Below are 22,942 nucleotides of genomic sequence, written 5' to 3' on the forward strand. Positions count from 1 at the left end.
GTTGTGGTGGCTCTGGGGCTCGCTTGATTATGGAACGTGTGTGTGTGTGTTAGGGCAGAGGGCAGAGGGCAGGAGAGGACGTAAGTGCAATTACATAGCAGATTTATTCATTACGACTTTTGGGACTCGCAATTAGAATTATTTGTTATGCAAATGCTGAATGCAAGTGAAACAGGAAGGAAGGAAGCGCCTGCTGGCCCATAAATCATATTCTCATGGCGCCCCCACACCCTCCACTAGAGCGAGAGAGAGAGAGAGAGAGAGAGATTTGCATAAACTACTGACCCCCCCATCTCTCTCTCTCCTCTCTCACTCTTTCTATTAAGAGAAGGAAGAAACCTTTGAGTATTTTCAAGCGTGAAATGCCAATACGATGACATTTTCACTTTTCCAAAGGGACCTCGAAACAGGGCATGCACAAAGGACATTCCACAAATTTATGTATATATATATATTAGCTTGAAACTAATTTCAACACTGGTCCAGTGGTCTTTTTTTTAACATCAAAATGTAGAGAATGAAGGGTGAAAGTGTGGTGGAAACCCAGTGAAAGTGGGACCATGCTATGGACTTGGAGAGCATCCGGTGCCTCACGGCATCTACGGCAATGTCTACGATTAAGGTGTTCTACAGACAGACCAAAATACACTGCGAATAATTTTGGGAACATATAATTTATTTACTGTGATTTCCGTTCGAAATAAAGTTGGCTACGACAACTCCTTGGATGTCTATTGTTTCGTAATTAAATCAATCGATTACCCCATAAAAATCAGCAATTAAAATGTATAATTTCGAAATATAATTAGGTCTAAAAACGCCCCATTAATTATTCAACATTTTTTATCATTTAAAGAGCGGAAGGCAGCCGACAACGAGACGTAATTATTGGCCTTAAAATCCATTCGGAGCAAAATAATTCAATTAAAATATTCAATTCGCAAACCAAAAATGATGACGGAGTCATTATTTAAATTGAATTGTCATTTCGTATTAATATTTTCTCTTCTACTTCTTTTTTTTTTTTTTTTTTTTGCTATTTCCTGGAAATGCAATCATTACTCATCCCGCAATCAATACGGGGAAAAAAGGGCAAATTAACAATTAAAATGAAAGGTGGAAATATATGAAGGAGCAGGGAATTGGAGAGGAGAACTCAGCAAAGCGGGAACTGTGATAAAATTGTTCACATATCAAATGCAAATAAACGAAAGGCAAAGCCAAAGGCATACCTGATACGATGAAACCAAAGGCAGAACAAAAAAATAAACCCTGAGAGATTGAATTGCCATTGCCACCTGCATGTCCTGCAACAGCACACCACAGCATTCCAGCAAGGAAAACCGCAACATAAACCAGAGATATTTTCAGTGTTTACTTTTTTGACAGAATGTTGTTTGGAACAGTGCAGAACCGATGGGTTTTATACCCTTTCTGAGGTGTTTGTTCTGACAGTTTCCCATAAACGAATGGCTACAGGCACCATTCGCCATTCGAGTGACTGAAATCGAAGCACAGAATACACTTTGAGGGCTGTAAAGTAGTTTTGCTCCACAAATTACCCCTAAACGAATGGCTACAGGCACCATTTCGTGGCCATTCCAGCCGCGAGCAATGCAAATCGAAGAGTCTGCAGTCAAGAGACTTTGAAAGACATATCTGGCTATATTTCATGAACAATTGATTTCGTTTCGAATTTTCCAGAGCAATGGTGGCTTTGGTGGAGTATTCCCGAAGCCAATACAAAGGGAGGCAATCAATTGTCGGGTAAATAACAAATGCATCAGACCTGCAGCCATGATGTACATAGATATCAATTAAGTGATGTGTGCAACAGGTTTTGCCAGCAGGGAGGGGGGGGGGGGGGGGGGATGGGGCTTATGGATCGTATGAGTCATATTCTTGGGGGCCCTGATGGCAGACGAGATTCAATTTCTCTGCCTTACGCCTTCCGCCTGGTGGCGCATTTAATGTGCGTTAACTTCATTCTGGTTATTGAATTTAGAGCTCCTTCCATTTACTGGAAGCGCGGCACTGTCTCTCATAAATTAACTTTGACTTTGACAGCATAAAAGACATTACGCATACGACCCATCAACCGGTGGAGCAGCAACCAGGCAGCAGCCAGGGCCAAAGCCAGAGCCAGAGCCAGGGAGCAGCACCCAGTCAACAGAAGCAGTTCAAAATCTATTTTTAAAGAAGGTCAAAGGCCGCTCGAAAGGCAAGGACAAGGCGTGAATTATTCCCTGTAAAAAAACAAAAAAAAAAGCGTGAGAGAAAAGTGTAACAAATTTCATGAATTTTAAATTGTTTGATGTTCACACGGAAGCTACGAGACCAGAAGACAGCCCCTCGAAGGGAGAGGAGGGACCTAAATATTTCGAATATTTCACATGAATAAAAGGATTTTTACCGAAAGATAAATAGTGGAAAAAGTCGCGTAAATTTTCCCCAAAAAGCTCTGACGTTAAAAAAATATCTTAACCTTGCAATCCACACCGAAACCGATATCCTTTTGTTGCTCATTTTGTTGTGTGTTTTCAATTTATACGATATCTCCGATATCCTCGATATTAACGCGCTTTAATGGCCCTCGAGCCGCCGCTGCACAGATGCCAAGGTCTAGAAAATGAATATAGAATAAAATATATACATTTTTTTTTTATTTATGACGGGGCATAAAACGTAAACCAAAAAGAAAGGAGGAAAAAAAAAGTAGAAGCAACAAAAAATAATAATAATAATAATACAACGTAAAAAGTTTTATGGCTCGACGGGCAGAAAAATGAAAAATTGGTTTTACACGCCATTCTCAGAGATCCAATGGGGCTGATGGGGCGATGAGGATAATAATAATAATCATAATAAGGATGATAATCATGAGGCGGATGATGAGAGGCGGCGGGGGTATGGATGAGGGTCAGATGATGGGGGCAGGCGGCAGATGTGTGTGCTGTGTTGGTATTTGGCCTGGGAAATACTCCAAACAATGTCCCATGAATTATGATTATTGGGCGGCCATTTTGCGATAATGTCACACGCAGAGAGACACGCACACACGCACACACATGCAAATGGCAATTCAATCGATGCTCCCCCCAGACCACAGATTTGGCAATTGAATGGCGCAGATTTAATGCTCCAAAATTTTGTTGGTTAACTGCCATCGTGGGCTGGCAATTTGCAAATACAAACCGAATTGATTGCCACATATGCCACAGTGTTAGTACATGCCACATTATGTGGCAGGGTAGGGTAGCCGAAGGCATAGGAATAGCAATAGGAGGGAAATACTAAGGCTAAACCACGCTGTGTAAGAGAGATCTCGCTGGAGAAGGAAATCAACCGACCAACCTTCTAGCACTTCTTGGAAAACACTCTCTCTCCATTAAACATCTCTCCAATTCCCATGGCTGGCCATAGCCTCTGCTGTTTTATGGATAGAAGAATACCCGTTCAAGTCTATATAAAGGAACATTTCTCCAACTCTTACGGATTCCCCAAAGAGCCCTCTGAAGTCGAACTCTGTTGAATAAGATCAGCTTTTTGTCCCATACCATAAAAGTCCAATCAAAAGCGAATGATTTACCCAATCAAACGGACAAACAGCGAAAGATTTCCATAACCATTTAACCCCAATCTTTGGAATCTGCAACTGCATCTGGATTTGCATAATTGCATTGTTTGTTGATCCCAGGAGATGGCGCATCGGATCAAGTGGCACACAATACCGAACAAAGTACAACGATCTGTCTGGTATCTGTTCTACTTACAGACCCCCTTGGATCTGCTTTGAAGATTAGCAGATTGGCAAACAAAATAAACCTCGAAAAAGCGAGCGAAAAATTAGCACACATCGAAGGTGGAGGTGGAGCCATAGAGAGAAGCGCGAATGAGACCTTGATTTCGTTTTGGGGTCGCTCTTAATTGCTTTGCCCAGCCCCGGGCCCCTGTGTTTGTGTGGATGCTGATTGCGCTGCTCTGCAGCTGGTAATTAGATCTGTGCGGTGGAGCACAGAGCCCAAGAACGGGATACGCTCGAGCGGTGGCACTGCGTTTAACGAACTGGCTTATGGCTTGGCCCCAGAAGTGGGCCCCTTCAAGCACCCACCAGCAGCAGCAGTCATAACCATAATCGCAATCATGAGCACAATTTCATTTAATTTCCACACACATTTCTCTGACGGGGTGTGTGCGGAGTTTTTGCCCGTTTTTCGAGTGCGTTTAATGAGGCCAATAAAGTGGAAACCGAATACCCTTGGCCATAGCACCTCCCCTAATGATTCCCATTGCATAATAATTGATTTTTATTGGATGATACCACGAATGGTTATAAAGGCACCCAAATAGGAGTTTATTTATTCGGTATTCCTGCTGGATATCGCTGGATAGTTTTGCCATACCTTAAAGGAAAAGTCTAGACATTTGTGAGTTGAGTTGTAGGTTCGAGGGATAATAGACCCAGGCAAGGACACATCGTTACCTGTAGGATTGTTTATTAATATAATGTTTATTGGTATTTGGTCTAAGGGTTTTCTGGGGTTCTTGACTGCGACTTTCGCGAGGGACAACTGACGAGACGACGGCTCCCCTCTCGGACGCTTCACGGCTCTCCTCTCGGGCGTACAGACAGCACAGCCTTCTCACCTACATCAGTGTTATTCCGGGACTACATTGGTTAAGTGTTTTTCCAGCTATCTCCGCTCACACCCGAGCACTCATAAATTCTCCTCTTTATCAATGAATTATTTATGTATTATTCATAAATAGTTATGGCCAATGGCACTAGGCCTTCAGGCTGTTGATAACGTTCGAAAAAGTGTGAAAATCCTTGCCATCAGATCTGTTTGGAAGCAATCGAATGAGCGACCAAAGAATAATTATTATTTTGAAGAAAGGCTTGTGCAGAGGATCCTTTTTTTGTCCTTTTTTTTTATATATATATCTTCACCGCATCGGACACACATTTACAAAGATATACCTTGGACCCGTTTTAATCAATCTTTATTCATTATTAAATTTCTATTAAATCCATTTGCAAATTCCTTGTCTTTTTTTTTATTTTCTTCGTTTAATTTTTGTTTAATTTTTTGGTTTTCCGTTTTTACTGCCGCTGCTCTCTGGCTTTTAGCCTCGATTCTCGGAGTCTTGTATGTTTCATGTTTATGGCCGTGGCAGAATCCCTCCCGTCCTCCCGTACCCCTCAGCCTCTCCCTTGCGGCCTCTCCGCCCATTATGGTCTGCCGCTGGTCCTGTTTGAGTGTGTGTGTGTGTGTGTGTGTGTGTGTGGAGGCGTGGCCAGGGGTTTAGTGCTTTTTGTTGTAAAGAGTTTTTATTTTACTTTATTTCCATTTTCTTAACATTTTCCCCGTTCCTTTTTTTTCAAGCCCATAAATTTAATGTGTGTGTGTGTGTGTGTGTGTGTGTATGTGTGTGTCTGTGGCAGAATGTAAGCCAAGGAAAAGAACGATAGGGAAGCGAGGAAAGCGGGAAAAAGTGCACTGCAGTGGGAGCCACCTCTAATGGCATCTCGTTCAAAGGCCAAATGTTCGAGTATTTTACGACTGGCGGGGAGGCTCGTTTCGGCGGGGCTCTCAAAGCGGAACTAGTTCCGAAAAGCAGGCATTTTTCTGGTTTATAAATGATTCAAATAAATCGAACTCCATTTAATTGAAAGGCTTGATATAGAGATATCCCTCTCCCCCACTCCTTTACACAATATATATATCTAATTATCTGTAGTATTCATGAGTGCACATCAAAAAGGGAACAGATGTTACAAATAATTGTATTTTTCTTGCAATTCTCCTGCGGAGTGTCCTTAATTTAACTGCATTTCCAGCCGGCACCGCACCCCAACAGCAGAGGGTCATTGTGCACTGTCCTCTGTCCACTGTCCCCTGTCCCCTGTCCACTTGCGTTATTAAATGGATTAATGCTCTCCGCCCGTTCCAGGGGAAACTCAAGTCTATGGACTCCTCTTTGCTCTGAGTATTGCAAGCCACTGCAGTGGGAATTCAAGGAATATTAATGGCGCACAGGACAGAAGGCAGCACTTGCTGCGGCCCTTTAAAGTCAACTCAAGAACAAAAAGAAGACCAGTGACTAAAAGATTTGGCTGCAAATGAACAAACCTGAGAGAAAACTCAATCTAAAGTGTTTCCACTTGTGGTCTTGTTTAAGGTTTGTTTTCATGTGGGATCGAAGGGGTATCCCGCCCTATTATACGATCAGAATACAAGAGTTATACCCACCATCGATACACCCTGTAGGAGATAGCAATAGTACCAATATATCGGGTGTGAAAGCAAAGAGTGCCGATGGAATCAGACGCACTTTCTGAATGATCAGAAGAAAGAGAGGTCCCCTCGCACCCCAGAGTACTACCTTTAGTACTCGACAAAAGCATTTCGACTTGAGAAAACCAAGGATGATCTCTTAGATCTATAAGCTTTTAAGGTTGTTCCTTTCCGGTTAGAATATTATACCGCCTTGTATTGCCGCGGCCCTTGCCGCTACTCTTTGCTGGGATTATTGAGTGCAAAAAACCATAGCATACTTAGTGGGCGTCGGGGGAGGGAGGGCGGTGGTCTTCTTCCTCTTCCTCTGTTCTTTCTGTTTGTAATTTGTAATTGCCTTTTCCTTTTCATAATCACCGCGACCAAAAGCATTTTTCTAATTAACTCTTCTTTATTTTTTATTTTTACCATTTTCTCTCTCTCTCTCTCTCTCTCTCTCTCTCTCTCTTGTCTGTGTGTGTGTACCCCGAAGAAATCACGCACAAAGGCGTCAATGGGGGCGTGATGCTGTTAGGGGCCAGGCGGGGGATTTTTCATTGTTGTCTTGAGCGCTTTACGCCTTCAAAATATCCTTCAACACTTTTCCTATTTTACCCACCCCTCCTCCCTCTCTCGGGGGACACAATAAAACTTGTTGTTGGCTTTCTAATAACAGCAGGGACAAGAGATGGAACGAAAAAGCAGAGGAAGGTAACGATGTCAGGAGACAAACAAAACAAAGCAAAACAAAAAAGAAGCAACACAGCTACAGAAACGAGCCACAGAGGAAATAATACAAAAATCAACAAACAACAAAGGAGGGCTAATACCCTAACCGATTGATCGTTTAGCCCCACACTTTTTTTTCACACTTTTAAAAGATGTACAGATCCGCCTTAAGGCATGCCCTTACCCAAGCCAAAAGAGACTCCTATCGCCCTTCGAATAATTATGGAAAAACCTACACATTATTTGGCATTAAATTTTATAATTAATTTGCGGGTAAATCACTTGAATTAGTGCGGAATTCAAACGGAAATATACGCTCCTTTTAGCCCAGAATTAACACGAATTTCGGGGTGGCCAAGGAGGGGATTAGTGCAGATTTTTCTTCGAATTTGTTCACTTAATTAAAGGCGTGAAAATCGTTTGAATTGGTGGGGAAATCGGAATCAATCCGAATGCCGAATAAAATGAGGAAAATAAAGGACTGTACCCATTGCAAAGAGTGTAGATTCTGTTGTATATTTTCGGTGTCAACATCAAAAAAAAAAAAAAAGCCCATCAGCAACAGCTACAGAATTTCATCTCCTGCCTCTGCCCCTGTCCCTGCCCTTGTCCCTGCCCCTGCCCCTGTCCCTGTCCCTGTCCCTGCCCTACTGCCTGTTGTCATATCCTTTCTGCCTGCTGCTTTTGGGCATTGTTACAGTTATTGTTGTCACTGTACTTTATTGTTTTACTTTCGGTGTTTTGTGTGTGTGCCTCTCCCCCTCCTCTCGTCTGGAGGCAGGAGCCACAGCAGTTGCCACCGACAAGTGCAAAAATGTTGCCTCTTGCTCTTGCTCGCCTACTTACTTACTTGCCTGCTTGCCAAGTTAGTTACTTACTTACTTAGTTGGGGGGCTTATGGCCAAATAAGTTATTGTTATGAAAATGCCGAGACAAAGACCTTATTTCGGGGGGCGGCTGATGAAATGCGGCGTGAGAATTAATTTATGACTGAAAGAAAGCGGAAGAAGCGACAGAAGAAGGTTGAAAGACATTAACAAAGTTGACAGGGAATTAGTGGAACACATTTCTCAAGGCCTCTCTCTGTTGCTCCTTCCCTCAAAAAAAAGATGACAGCAGAGAGAGGGAGAGGGGGGGGACAGCGGCACTGTCAAAGAGTAAATCTGTAAAGTTTCATTTTTCCCCCCCACTGATTTATTGCGAGTAATTATGCGAAACTTAATTTGAAGATCGATTAGGACCGATCACCAGAGACCCTACAGTGTTGCTCTGGCTTTACCGTCGTGCAGCAGCGCCCCTCTGCTTCTTATCGTCTACTTCTGAAGGAGAATATTCATATTCTGTGCCTGCGCTCGCCATAATAATAATTTCACAACATCCCTCAAGGATGGCCCTTCCACTTCCCTCCACACGCAATCCTGTCAAGGAGAAAGCCTCAGTGGCAGTCTCAGCGATGAACCAGCAAGAAACGCTCCGGCTGGGGCTCCGGCTCGGGCTCGGGCGAATGAATCCTTTTGGCTGGCGGGGCAAAGGATTTTTAACCCAGTTACTTTTTCTAATTAGTCGCGTTGCCTTAGTCAATTTCTTTACAAATTTATGCCATTTAGTGGCCCAACAGCAGCAGCAGGAGCAGCCGCCGCCGGACGGAGGTTGTTGGCTGGGGGGTTTGGGGTGGTGTGCTGGGGCGTGTGGGGCGTATACTTAACACGTTTTTATGATACGCCTTTTCCTGCTGCGCTGCGTTTCGCTTCATTATACGTCCACCCATTAGCCGTTCACGAAATGGGGTATATTGGGGATAACTATTCCACAAAACCATTTGATCTTGGAGGGTATACGACAGCCATGATCATCTTCTACAAGACCAGAGGATGGACCATGGCTACCCATCTTTGATATCTGAGACTTTCATTAAAATTCGAATAAAACTGGAACGTTTTAATCGAGGCACACATGGCATTAGCTCGATAAAACTGTCTATTATTAATGATTCGGCCTCGGAAGTTCATCTAGTAGTTTTGGCATATTTTTTCCCTTTTCGAGGGTATCTACGTGGTCTGGACGTATGACTTTCGAGTATTTCTTTGGCGTTTCCATTTACAGTCATAAATTAAACATAATTAAAATGTATATGGAACACACACACACACAGGCACACACTAACTCTTGATTATTTCAACCTACAACTTTTTTTGTATTTTTTATTCGATTTCCATTACATTCTGGGGGATTCTTGGCATAAATAAATGATGTGCATTAATTGTCATCAATTTGTTTCAGTATTTTCTATGTTTTTCTATTATATGTTACAAACAGATACAGATACAGATCCAGATACATTCTTTTTTAATCGTTTTATTATTCGTGTAGCCTTTACAGAAAATCTTTGGAAATTAGATGGAAAATATATAATGTCTTTTGGTTGCACTCTCACAAAAATGTATCCATTAAAAATCGGTGGAAGGGTTGGAAGGGGTGGAAGGAACCATAGATTCCTGCTGTCTTCAAAGGACACTGTACCGATGCACTATATGGTTTTCTTTGGGTCTGCTATTTATTTAAGGATTTCTTTTTAATATTTGATTTTTTGCGAATATTTTCTAATACAACCTCTAATCTAAACACTTTTACACACCACACACGGCGGTGGCGCTCCACGAAACACAATTCCATTCCTGTACAAAAACACTATAAATCATTTAACAGACTTCCCAAAACTTAAGGAATCATTGCATACCTGTAAGAATTTAGTATCAGGTGATTTCAATTAATTCCATGGAGGATTTCGTTTGATTCGTCGAGGACCCCTCCTTATTGGAAAGTTTGATTTGAAAATTATCCTCCAAATGGTAACAACTCCTCACTGAAAAAACGGGAAATATTTTAAATAAATCATGCAACATTTTCTTTCAAAATAGGGTTTCGAAGAATGGATTTCTTTTTCCCCAAGCAAATAATTAGTTTGCCTTTATTTAGTTTTATGAAAATTAATTAAAATATCTGGCCTAAGATCGCTTTTCGATCCCTGTTCAAGGTTCCACCCTCCGGCCAAGGTATATCCCATGTGGGGCAAGGCAGGCGGGCGGGTGTGTGCTCGAAGTAACGCCCCGTCGACCGGTGCCTCATATTGTTTGAAATATACTTTGGATTAGAGCTTTTTTGTTGGGTTCTCCATTGCCAAATTGTTGCGCATTGCATTGCGTGTGCTTGTGTGTGTGTGGGTGTTCCGTTCCGCCTGTTGCCGTTCCGTTTCGAGCTCTCTCTCTCTCTCTGTCTCTCTCTGTCTGTCGTTCAATCAGCATCGCTGAAACGCTTAGGCGCTTAGGCGCTCTTCGTGCTTTCGTTCGTCACTCGTTCGTTTCGTGCTTTCGTCACTTGATGCGCTTCGTCGATGCGGCGTCGTGGTTTGTCGCTGCTTGTCGTTCATCGCGTCTCTGTCTCTCCCCTTCCGACCCGACCCGACCCGACCCGTCCCATCCCATGCCGTCCCATGCCGTACCGGCCCGTTCCCATCTCTGTTCCGGCGGCACGGACGGGCTCTCGTGCTTGTGGCTCGGGCGTCGTTCTTTACCGTTTCGCCCCGTTTTCTGGCGCCCATTGGTGTTGCCTCAGTCGCCGCATTCGGTTCGCTGTCGGTTTCTGTCTCGTCCCGCGTCAGTCAGTGCGTGCACGCGCTTGTGTCGGGCCCCAGAAAAACAGGAGAAGAAAACAAAAACCAAACGAAAAATACAACAAAATACTATACACTCGTAAAAGAACGACAGCGCATCGCAAACGGAAGAGAAACCAACAAAAATTTGTATAAATAAAATGTGTCACAATGAAATAGAGAACGTTGTTTTTTCCTTTTTGTTTTTTGTTTTTGTTTTTCAAAAACGAACGAACCAATTAAGGTTCTAATTACATTTTTTGTTGGGTTATGGCTCACTCTCCTCGCCTCGTGCAAGAAATTAATGGAAATTCCCTGCTCGGCTGTGTATTCGTATGTGCAACAGTTCCAAGTGCTTTCTGTGGGTGGTGGGCGGTGGGCGGTGGGAGGTGGCATGGGAGGGAAGGATGGTTATCATTTATTTAGAGCTTTGCGCTGAAGAATCACAGATGCGAGAGATGCGAGAAAAGCACTGCCCAAAAGATATTAGAGGCGAAGTGCAAATGTGTGTTAGAGATGCCCCCCTGCCCCCCTAGAAAGAATCTGCCAAGTAGCAGAGAACCTCAATGAAGAAAGGAAGAAGCGCACAGCACAGCGAGCAGAGAGAGAGAGAGACCATAGAGTGTCCTGGAGAGCATCTCATAGAGAATCGTAGTTAGAAGAGAGAAATATTGCGAATGAAATACCAGGCAGGCAGCAAAAACTGCATGCCTCCTGCAGCCTCTCTGTGGGGGTGGTGGAGGGGGGGGGAGGGGACGAAGCTGCAGTGCGTAGGTGGTGGTGCGGCGCCCAGAGGCTTCGACTGCTGCTGCTCCTCCAGCCAAGTGCCGCGACGCGCTTGACACGTTTTTCCCAGAGCCAACCGCCAACCGTCACCCGCCAACCGTCCCCCCTCCACAGCATTCCCTGAGTGTATCTGTGTGTGTGTGTGTGTGTGTGTGTGTGTGTGTGTTTGTTTTTGTTCAGGTTATGTTTTATTTTCATTTTCATTTCGTGTTTCTGTTAATTGCCAACTACCGAGCCGAGCCGAGCCGAGTCGAGCTTGTCCTTGAGCCTACAATCCCGCCCTACCGCCCCACCTTCCACACACTGCCTTTCAATTTTCCTGCCCCTGAGTTTATATTTAAACGCATCCATCTTTCAATGAGCTTTACGCTAACTAGCGCCACAAGACACCAAAAATACAGCCACAAAAAAGTAGACACAGACATGAAGAGAGAGAGTGAGACAGAGAGAGAGAGAGAGACAATATTATACAACTGATACGATCGATATCTATGGCACGCAGATCAAAATGAATACAGTAGAACATCGCAAAATGCAACCCTTGGAAGAAAAAGACTCGCAGAAAAATACCTAGAGATTGTGCTTTTCAAAGGAAGAAATTCATTGAGAAATTGCGAGACCATTTAAGAGAAATTTTAAACCATTTTTAGGGATATATTTTGATCAAAGGTTGTCCAAAAATTTCAAATAAATCCCTTATAAATTAATGGCGATGCCTGCGAGAGAGACAAGGGGTATATATTTATAGATATATATCCATGGGATTGCCCAAGAGCATTCATTGTGCGCCCACTGTAAAAGATACATGCCCCTAGAAGATTCGCATTCGTTTGGCTGGTGAATGGCGTGCGCTGTGAATGAATGAATTGATGTGAATTGAATTAAGTCAGCCGCCGACTGAATTCCTTGAGACAGAATAGATGCCATATCTCTGTATGGATCTCCGCCGAAAGGGGTAGTCGATTGAGTGGCGGGGCCATTGAAATAAATTGCCATTGAATGCCTGCTGAATGATGATCTCTTGCCAAATGCTAGCTGGCTTTGATTTTTGGGGTCTAGTTCGAAATGAATTCCCTGAAGATGTCCAGTGAAAAAAAAACAACCTAAAATATTCCATAAATTCGTACAAACAAATAATATGATACTCCAGAGGGCATCATTATTTTGCAGGAAAATTTTCTGTGAATTTATTTCCCTCTTTGTTGTCCTCCACTGCGTATACGCAATGTGTGTGCTATGTTCAAGGCAAGACATTCATTATACGGGCTCTATGAAGTCGACCTTTCCCCTTGAGAGTGCTCTATAAAATCTCATATTTCCGTACCCCCTCCCCCGGCTGTCCCCCCCCTCTCTTTCTCTCTTTCTCTGTCGTCTGGCAGGCCGCCCCTCGCTCCTATTGATTATTCGAAATTTGAAGTGCAGTCGTGCGGCTGCTTGCCAACAATTGGAACATTTATAATATGCATGGAATACAGGACATACAGGAGAGCAGGCAGACTCTCTCCAGATCGACGGCAGTCATCCAAGAATTTTGTTTCTTATTTCCATTTTCATTTCTATTTCCTTTGTTTTGTGTGTGTTTTGAGGAATTTGTTGAACCTTTCGAGTGTTCGTGTGTGCGTCTGCGGAAGTCCTTTTGGCTTTGCCAGAAACTTGGCCAACTTTTATATTGCTCGCTGGGAGGAGAAGCGCAGCAAAACATGATATAAGCAAATACAAACCCATCAAGGGGTTTGCCAAAACAACGTAGGGGGGAGGGGCATAAATAAAAGCAATCCACAATTTAAGGACTCGATTTTAAAGAGTATTTCTCATCGCAGGAATATGCTCAAATAACAATTAAAAATTAAATACAAAGCCAAAGTGATATCCAGAAAAAACAATTATCGCACATTGAACGCCTGGACATGTGCCCAAAGACCTCGAAGACGACGCCCCTGCTGCTGATCGGCGGCATTGGGTTCGTCATCGTCCTCGTGGGCATCACGGGCATAACGCTGATCAACAACATCAATCTGTCGAACATCATACGGCTGAACGAGAAGGTGGCCAGCGACAGTGTCAGTGCCAGCGACAATCAGATCAAGGAGCTCAACTACGTGAACAATCATCCCAGGAATATCTATCTGAAGCTCAACGACACCCAGGCCTCCGACTACGATGACGAGGGCCAGCAGGGCGATGAGGCGGCCCCGGAGGCTGAGGGCCGGGCCACGGTGGTGCTGGAGCCACCCAAAGTCTCGGCGGTGATTGGAAGCGGGCCCAAGGAGGGTGGCTTTCAAGCGAGAAACTCCAACGAGAAGCCATCCACGGCTGCTCCCAGTCCCGTCCTGCCTTTGGGCTGGGGCAGGGACATGTCCAACAGCAGTGCGTCCGGCAAGGGTGTGATTGATTACCCGAAGCGGACACGAGTCGTTCAGGTGAGTTCGGACTCAAGGACTGAGGGCAGGACTTCCTCAAGTGTCCTGTTTTTGTGTTTATTAAAGAATAAAGTCAGAGAGGAGGAACTTCTTGAATCTCCTCCTGACAGTGAAAGCTGCCTTTGAATGAACACCCAAAATGTCCCACGATTGAGAATAAAAACAAATGCAGGAACAACAAATCCTCTAAAGAGTTTCCCTTGGAAAAATAGTCAAATTTCATTGCCTTCATTCTGTTGCTGGAATATCATCTGCCTCATCCAAAGGGATGTTCCTTGTGGCCTTGATCCACGGACTCATTCATGCCCCTTAGTGTACCCTTCTGTATCCGAAATTGAGGAATGGCACTGGCCAGAAGCCCTCCTCGAATGGCCTGTACCCACAGACCTGGCAAACCTGGCAAACCCATATACAAATGCCCCTCAAACGTTCCATCATTCGCTTCGTAGATCCTTTCTGGGGTCTTTTTCCCGTTGTTTGAAGACTTTCCAGCACTTGAAGGATTTCCAGCAAACACACACACACAAAAGGACACAGTGCTAGGCGTGTGTGTGTGTGTGTGTGAATGCCGAGCATAATGGTTCCAGTTACAGACAAACGGACACGGCCAGGGCCCAGGTGTAGGTCCCCCCTCCACCTGAGAGACATTCACAAAACTGTTCTGAAACCTCCAGCGAGCGATAAACATGCACGTGACAACAACTACAACGGCAACAAGGAGGTGTCAAGTGGAGGTGCACACACCCCACTGTATCCACTGAATGTGATCTAAATCTTGGCGTTTATTACGCTCACTTGGCTCCTTCTCTTGTACAATTGCCATTACGTGGTTGGCTCTCCTCCGCCGCCCCTGTGGCGGATGGTGACTGGGGACTGGGGACTGGGGACTCTGGCCAATTGCCCTACGCTTTCACGGGGCTCAAAGGGGCCCGTGTTGTCGTGACAAGGGAGCCAGAAGTAGACATGGCTAGAACGTAGAGCAGAGTAGACCTTGGGCCAGGCGATGCGCCTAAACAAGTTGCAAATGCAATTGCAAAACGCAAAACTCCAACCGTAACCGTAACGGCAATGGCAATTGGCAATTGCTAAATGGCAAATGGCGCAGAACACATTTAAAGACGGCCTAAAGACGGAGAAAAGTCAATAAAATTGCCATTTGATTAACATTTAAATGCATTAAATCGATTTCCCATCGAGCAGTCGAAAGATGAGCTCTAGAAACAGCTTAAAGGATACCAAAAGCTTCAAAATAACCTTCGAAATCTTCCAGTTTTTGTGACATCTAACTGACATTTGTTGATGCACTCCACACAGAGAAATGATATATGTATCTCTATTCAATCTGTATTCAAGATAAAGAATGCGAATGAGGGCGAACGAGTGGGTAAAAATTGAATGCAAATGTTGCAGGTGAATGCGAGAATACATTTATTCATGTGATTGCCTGTCCGAACACCCGACGAGAAGGTTGTGTGTGTGTGTGTGGGGGGGGTGGGAGCAGACAGATGAAGACATTTATATGTGTAATCCCAGGTGAGAAAAGCAGCTCAAGCGTTGTTACCCTGTTACCCCTCATTCAATTTGACAAGGAAAGGGTATAATATGTTACCATTTAAGTTTCTCGTTTCTCCCTTAAGCAACGCCTTTTGTGATCTAATGTTTTATTCATTGTCTCCCTTCGATTTGTCTCTCGTTTCAGGTGAGTTACCCCAAGATGAATGTCCGCTTGGAAGGCTAAAATGTTCAATTGGAAAGTAAACAAATTGTATTATCGGAATCTCCTAAGCGGCGAACACATAAATTATATTACAAAGGACAAAGTTCATTGGAAAACCAATGAAATTACGGTAGATGTGATCTTTAAGCTTAAGACAATAGTTCCAAATACACAAAATGTGTGTTTACAGAAGAATCTCTCCAAAAACGGTTCTTTCTGTTTCCTTCACTGAATTTATCGCAATGGTGATGCGCAACCAACTTCACTTTGCACAGAAATCAGCTGGCAACAACGATATGACTTCTAATGGATGTTCCTCTGCGATAATGAGTTACGTTTTAGAAAGAGGGAGATATGGTAGGGTCCAAGACTCTAGAGGGATGCCTTTGCAATGCTGATAAAGCAGTTAATAGACCATTTTCGAAACTCTATGTTTTTGGTCACTGCAAATGCTTGAATCAATCTGCAATTATAATGAGGCTGCCTTAAAGCAGAAGATTTGGGTCTTGCAGATTCCAGAAATGTGTCTCCCGGTTATATTTTTGTAAGGAACTGTAGCGGTGCCATGGTATCACAGAGTCGCATTCTATAAACCATCGTTAGGTACCTGTGGTTCGTCCCTTTTTCCAGCTTTGTGGCTGACGGGGAACGAGAGAAAGCCACAACAAAATTGTCAGTTAATTATTGAATTATTCCACAACCAATAATTCAGTTTTACCTCGCTCGATAGTCGATAGTGAGGCAATGGTGAGTCGGTAGCGAGTGGATAGTGAGACGATAGTTAAGAATACAAATCGGTGATAAAAAGCTAACAAATAATGGCATTTTCCTATCGGCTCAAACAAGTTTTGATATGTTTCTTGTGGGTGACCAGGAAGACCTGTGTTTATGTTTTTATACCCTCGATTGTGGCCGCCAAAGAGCCATTGACGCTGATGAGCAGAAACCACATGACGCTGACTGACACACAGCCCATTTGACTGAAGGAAACTTTAATCAGGAAGAGCCTTTCACAGACATTGGATGCCTTGAGCACTGAACGGCATTCTGGAGCTCGAACTGGACTTCGACTGGATTCCCCTGTACTTTCAAATACCAAGCTATCGAAATCCAGAGCTTAGTCAGCACTGGATGGCACTGTGGCTCCTGCATTGGTTCGATGGTGGAACACCTTAATCCGGATGCACCTTGGATCCAAGTCCAATTCCATGTGGATTCCATGTGGATTGGAGCTGCTTTGGAACGCTCTACGAAAGGACTTCTTGGACACTTGGAAAACCAAAACATCATAATAATAGTTTGCTCTTGAAAAGATTAACACTGAAGGGTATCCCATCCCATCCCAAGACCCTCCCCCTCGGCCCATTCAAGGGCGATTCTCGCTCGTTGCTTTTCTCAGCTTTTCTGCCGCATTTCTTTCGCTTGTTTTGGTTCTCGTGCTCTACTCATGTCGACAGCTAATAATCGAATTGTGTTCAGCCATTTGTTCGTTTCTGCTAATTCCTTGTGCCAGCCAATGCCACACACCACCGACCACCGACCATCGACCATCGACCACCGACCATTCAAATTACAACGAGTAAAAGAGGAAAAGCCATGTCGAGGGGGGGGAGGGGGAAAATGGAAATCGAATTCGAAATCGAAGAGGAGCGAAAGCATTGAAAAGCCAAAAGCTGCTGGGGTGAAAGCAAGAGTGGAAGAGCAGAGGTTGAAGGGAGAAAGGGACTGCGACTGGGACTGAAGGAAGCTCTGCGTAACATTGACCAATTCAGCTGGCCGTCAAAAATGGTCAATAGCCAGTGGATGGAAACGGCGACAAGGGACACAGACACACACAGACCACGCACAGTGGTACGACAGGATGGAAAGAAGGAAAGCTGGCTTTGAAGAAGTGTTTAAACAGCTTGGACATTTAATTGTGAATCAATTTTCCATAAGATTTGCCCATTTTCATGGCCTTAATAGTGGCAAAAAGTCCATCTAGATCTCCAAGAAAGCCTAGCTTTTGAGCTACTTCCAGACCACTGTGCAGCCATCAAATGGCGTTGACATGGGCCATGGATCGTGGTAGCATGTGGTGCAAAACCCATGGACAGCAAACAGAAACAAAGAAAAGAGAGCTCTTCTGTCGTCTGGCTTGACTTTAACCCAGTTCCTGTGTTCCATCCATTGTTTTGTGTCCCCCAAATGGACATTGGATCGCTGTGTGTGTGTGCATCTGTGTCTGTGAGTGTGCGTGTTGGCATTCGTGCAGCATTTTGTGCGCTTTGAGCGGTTTCATTGTCAATAGCACAGGGTCGCCAAGGGGTTAACATTTTCAGCCATGGAATGGCAATGCAAAAAAAAAAGAAGAGTGGGGCGGGGAGAGGGAGCGGTGACTAGGTTAATGGCGATAAACGATTGAGGAATGAAGAGCCAGAAAGAAAATGGCTGGAAAAATTAATGGAGTATCATCAGACGAAAGGGATTAACAGGCACAGCAAAACAGGAGAAACAGGAGATGGCGGGAGAGAACCAGGAGTAGAGAGAGGGCAAGAGGAAAGGGAAAACTAAGAGAGGGAATCCAACATTGAAGAGGAGAACCTGGCGATGAAGAAAGGACAATTAGATGGAGGAACCATAAAGAGAAGAGGAGCGGTAAGAAGCAAGGGGTTTCCCCTTTCAATACTCGATACTCCAAGAGGCATAGGAAAATACGAGAACAAAATCGGAAACGCAGAGTCTTAGTGATTGACCATATCTACCAGATTGCCGAATATGGATCAAATCGGAGCATTATTAGAGCCAGGAGGAAGGCTAGCTCCCAGTCACGCGCTTACTCGTTCTCTCTCACTCGCTCTCTGGCGGCGAGAAGCGAGCGAGAGCGAGACAGAGCGAGCGAGTAACGATTATAAATGCAGACGTTCGCTGTTCCGTTCTGTCTCTCTTTCACTCGCTCCCGCTCTCTGCAGTTGCATTCAAATATTTCTTAATCGTTGACTCTTTTACTCTCTCTCCTTTCTCTTTATTTGGTCTTTCGTAAAAGTTGAGTTCATATTTTGTTATTGCAGAGGCCACACCCACGCGCCCACACAGTCACAGCAGCCGGAGGGCACCTTAATGCAAATAGTTGGATTGTTTTTCCACTCCCTCCACCAGCCCTCTCTTATAGCACCCGCCACATACCCTGTAGTCTATAAATGCTGGACATTATATTGGTTTTTTGAAACAAATTGAAACTCTACTTGTTTAAAAAGTTTTCAAAACTATAGACGATTAATCTTCTATGTTTATCAGTCAGAAATATCTGATCTTTCTGTTCTTTTCGGTTTCGAATCTGTTCTTAAGTCTGCAGCTCCTTTCCCATGCCTCTTTCGCTCATTCGTGTGTCCGTTATTCTCACTATTTGCAACTCCAGGAATCCATCAGGAAGATCCATTGAATAGAAAATCATTTGGGCAGCCCTTGAGTGTCCAACTGTCTTTCAATATTCATAAAGTTGTTCCGGAAAATTCGTATATATTCCTATAAATAGAGAGGATTCTTCCAAAGAGCCAAATACTGATTTAAACATTAATTTAGGCAGAAACCTGAAAAAGATGTTGACAGTCCATTACGGGGTATTCCAGGGCTTAGATGCGCATCTAAATTCCCTCCGATTTGCGTTAAGACATTCCCCACAGAAAGGGGCCGCAGACGGGTGGAGGGGGGGCTGGAAAAGCAAACGAAAACTAGATTGCTTGACGGCGTAACAGCGCCGTCTTTTGCATTATTTTATGGCCTTAAGCGAATTATTTTTCTTTGGCCTCTGACGGGATTTTTTTTTTGTTAAACTTTTGTGCTGCGTTTGTTCTTCTGCTGCCGAAGGAAGTTTCTCCTTTATGGTAGTATTTTTTTTCCGGTATTTTGTTGGTATTTAGTTGGCATTGTTGAGGGTTTTTTTATCTCACTTTTCTTTGTGTGCCACTGAAGAGATGGGGATAAAAGTTTCAACCGAAAGTTGCATGGGAGCTGTACATATTTCTGGATTATTCAATTATGGAAAGCCACCGATGCAAGTCCTTCCGCAACCCACACACACACACATATCCTTCTATTTCCCTGCCTTTCCACTCTCCCTTTCTGCTTAATTTCTCTCGCCCTCTCGCTCTCCTTGTGGAAGCAATTTCAACTTTTCATTTTTTGGCTGTAAAGATTGCGCTCGTAAATCGCCTGGCCCTCAGGCGCCTGCCATTAAAGAAGCTCGGAGAAAGGGGAGGAGAAAGCAGCAGCAGCAAAGTGGAGATATCTCTCCTCGGCTCTCTACAGCTCTCTTCAGCTCTCTCCAGCTTCTTCTCTCCTGAACAAATGCCTTTTTAAGGGCAAACAAAAAGAAAGAAGAAAACACGACACGAAATGAAATGAAATGAATTGAATGACGAAAGTCACGTGCCGCTGGCTGACGAAAAACAATTCCAGCGAGTGCCAACATTTTGTGGCATGCCTCTACACTACGAGTATACTCGTAGCAACGCTCCAGAATACTAGACGAGTAGTACTACCCTTCGAAACCCGATTGAAACCCCTTTAAGATCTGCCAAAAACCAATCTTTTTTGTTTGGAGTTCCCTTTAAAGGAAGTAGAGGAACTAATGGTTAGAAAGGGGGGAAAATCCCAAACAAAACTTGGAAAAACATAGTTCTTACTGTGGTAGAACCCCTATATAATCCATAAATGTATGGCCGTCTTAGAAAACCGCCGAGTGTACGGCCACTGAGCAAAGTATGGAAGATAGAGGCTCGTGCTCGAAGAAATAAAGATACAAAACTACATTCATTTCACTCTCACAGATCCTATGAGTGTCCTATTAGTTAGTTCTATTAGTTTTTCTACAGCTCAAAGATGGTGAAACTTGAACTTTAAGGAGTGCAAAAGATCACTTCCTGAGGCCTGGGAAAGCCACTCCCTTGGAAAATAAAGTGTATACAGAATTTCCCCTAGCAACGAGTGGACATAGAGGAGCTTTGGACTGGGGACTGGGGAGTGGTCTCTCTGGAGGGCTTCAATTTTCGTGGCGGAGCATAAATTTTCGCTTCGGTGTCTTGTGCCATGCGATTGCTGGTGGCTGCCACCTGGTGACTGTCTGGCATGTGGACAACATTGTGACACATGACGAGTGTCCCCCACACAAAAGCTCTCCCTCTCTCCCTCTCTCTCTCTCTCTGCTGTTTCTGTCTTATGTTCTCGACTGCTCTTCTGTTACATAGGCACACATTCCATTGCGGAAACGATGTTCAAACATGGCCATATATGTAGGGCCCCACTCATCTACAGTGAATGCTGCAACGAGCGTGGGGGGGCATTCTCCTGGTGCTCCTGTGGCACGTGTGGCTGTGTGGCATATATTCTGCGACGTTTGCACATTGCCAGGATATAACTTTATGTTTAATGAAGACATGTAAACAGGCATCCCTCCTGCAAACACGCCACAGGCCACACCCCACGTACGCCGCACGCCACACCCCACACTCCTTCGAGTGAGATTCCCTCGAAACAAGAAACAAGGGGCGAAATTATTCAATCAATCAGTCAACCAATTTCCAACCGTAAATAAGTTAGAATTGATGATTGAGAGACTGCTGTTTATCGGGGGCTTAGTGATCGCTTTAAGAGCCCCCCCCCCAACCCCCCCCCCTCCAGCCACGTCAATGAATAGGCTTTGTCCTTCAATTGAATATTTAAACATTTCCACTTGAATAGAGATTCGAGCAGCTTGTGAGGACCTGAGGACACCAAACCGGAACCACTGAGGGGCTATACAGAGAGAGAGTCTGAGTCTGAGTCTGAGCCTGAGTCTGAGTGATGACGATGATCCACAGAACTTATCTATGGGACTCCATCAGCAATCAGGCAACCCAAAGGCCCTGCCTTGCCCGAGAATCCAAAAACAAAATACGCTTCTCTATTAGGGGCTTTTTATTGTTGTGATTATTATTCCTTAATGGTTTCTATAGAAGAAATTTAAGAGATACGTGTCGCCACGACATACAGCTGTCCCCGAGACCCCGGGGAAATGCAGGAAATTCCATCAATCTTGATCAGGGCCAGCGTACCCCTTGAGATTAGTCGCAAAGCCTCCATCAAAGGATTCCAACTTCGAAGCCCAAAAAGTAATGAAACCTTTGAAACCAAGGACCAAAAACCAACCAGAGCCGGTTTATAAATACATCTTTAGTCTTAATTAAATGGTAATGCGTGTACTCTTTGGTAAAGGCTGAGAGGGCGGAGTGGGGGAGAGGCCGCTGCAGAGGCAACCACGTAAAGGGCTTCATCCTCAGCAGTGAATGTTCAGCATGGATGTACGGGGGCAGAAGAGACGTGGTCTCAGCAGCTCCACCAATCGGATGGAGACCCAGAAGCAGAGCGGGTAGAAGACCCCCCTCTGGCAGATCGGCCTTCTTTCGGATGGACATTGGATCCTGGGTATACTGAAGGCAGATCCTTGTACACTCGAATAGTAGCATGTTTTTTGACGGACGGATGGATTCGCAATCGATCGAAGGGTGGTCACTGAAGGGGCATGAGTGCGGGCAAAGCTGTGATTCATGCAGGGCTTTGAGGCGACGAGTTTTTTGCTTTAAGCCGATTATACGCTGAGTGACGCCGAAAGGCCTTGACCTTGACCACAGTCAGCCAATAAAAACCACAAATATCACGGAAATCTGTCACAATTTTTTTTAAGTTAAAAGCCAGCAATGAAACTATTGGAGAGCGCCACAACAGAGCTCATAATTCTGTCAAAATGAATTGAAGACTGCTGTACACACTCGGCAGTCGTTCCTGTTATCCTGTTGCCTGTCTTTTCGTTTCGGTCTGGTGTTTCCTGGCGCGCTTGTGCCGCCGCTTCCCATTTAGCATTCCCTTTGGTATGCCCATCAATCTGGGTGTTGTGGCTCATTAAATCGCAGCAAGGAAAGAAGCCGAAGCCAAAGCCAAAGCCGACCGAAATGTACAAAACTTTGTTCCAATCCACCGCCTTCTGACCTTTGCCCTGTTCTCCTCTGTCTGCATACCCATCGCCCATCATCCATGTTCCATCTACCCCCTTCAACAGTGGCAGGCGGAGGCATGTCCTGGATTTTGACAGTAGTTGTAATCCGTTTAAAGTGTTTTTGCGGCCTGTAAACATTTTCGACTTTTAATTCACTTGACAGGGGGGCTCACTCTTCCTCGTCCCGACTCTTGCCCACTCACTGAGCCGTTTAGTAGGCCCTGGGCCTGGGCATTGGCATTGGCATTGCCATTGGTTTTTGGTTGCTGGCTTTCGGGGCCAGAGGTGGGGCTCTGTGGGCTAGAAAGGTCATGTCTCGGGATAAATGTTGTTTTGCCTGTGGTCCTGTACGGA

The 22,942-nt window shown here is 44.5% G+C and overlaps 1 protein-coding gene across 4 annotated transcripts in view; it reads left to right on the forward strand.

Moving 5' to 3' along the window:
* The window catches only part of LOC108156941 (mannosyl-oligosaccharide alpha-1,2-mannosidase IA), a 68,859-nt gene that overhangs the window by 37,653 nt on the left and 8,264 nt on the right, over window positions 1–22,942 (forward strand). The window contains exons 1-2 of one of the 4 annotated variants that reach the window (XM_017288741.2): window positions 10,641–10,806; window positions 13,263–13,862. The exons of the other annotated variants lie outside the window; for them this stretch is intronic. Of the exons in view, the coding sequence (XP_017144230.1) occupies window positions 13,350–13,862 (513 nt within the window). The 5' untranslated portion in view covers window positions 10,641–10,806; window positions 13,263–13,349. Of the gene's footprint in view, window positions 1–10,640; window positions 10,807–13,262; window positions 13,863–22,942 lie in introns of those variants that run through there. 4 annotated transcript variants of the gene reach the window in all.

Source organism: Drosophila miranda, chromosome XL, assembly GCF_003369915.1.
Source record: "Drosophila miranda strain MSH22 chromosome XL, D.miranda_PacBio2.1, whole genome shotgun sequence".
In the NCBI taxonomy this organism is placed as follows: Eukaryota; Metazoa; Arthropoda; class Insecta; order Diptera; family Drosophilidae; genus Drosophila; species Drosophila miranda.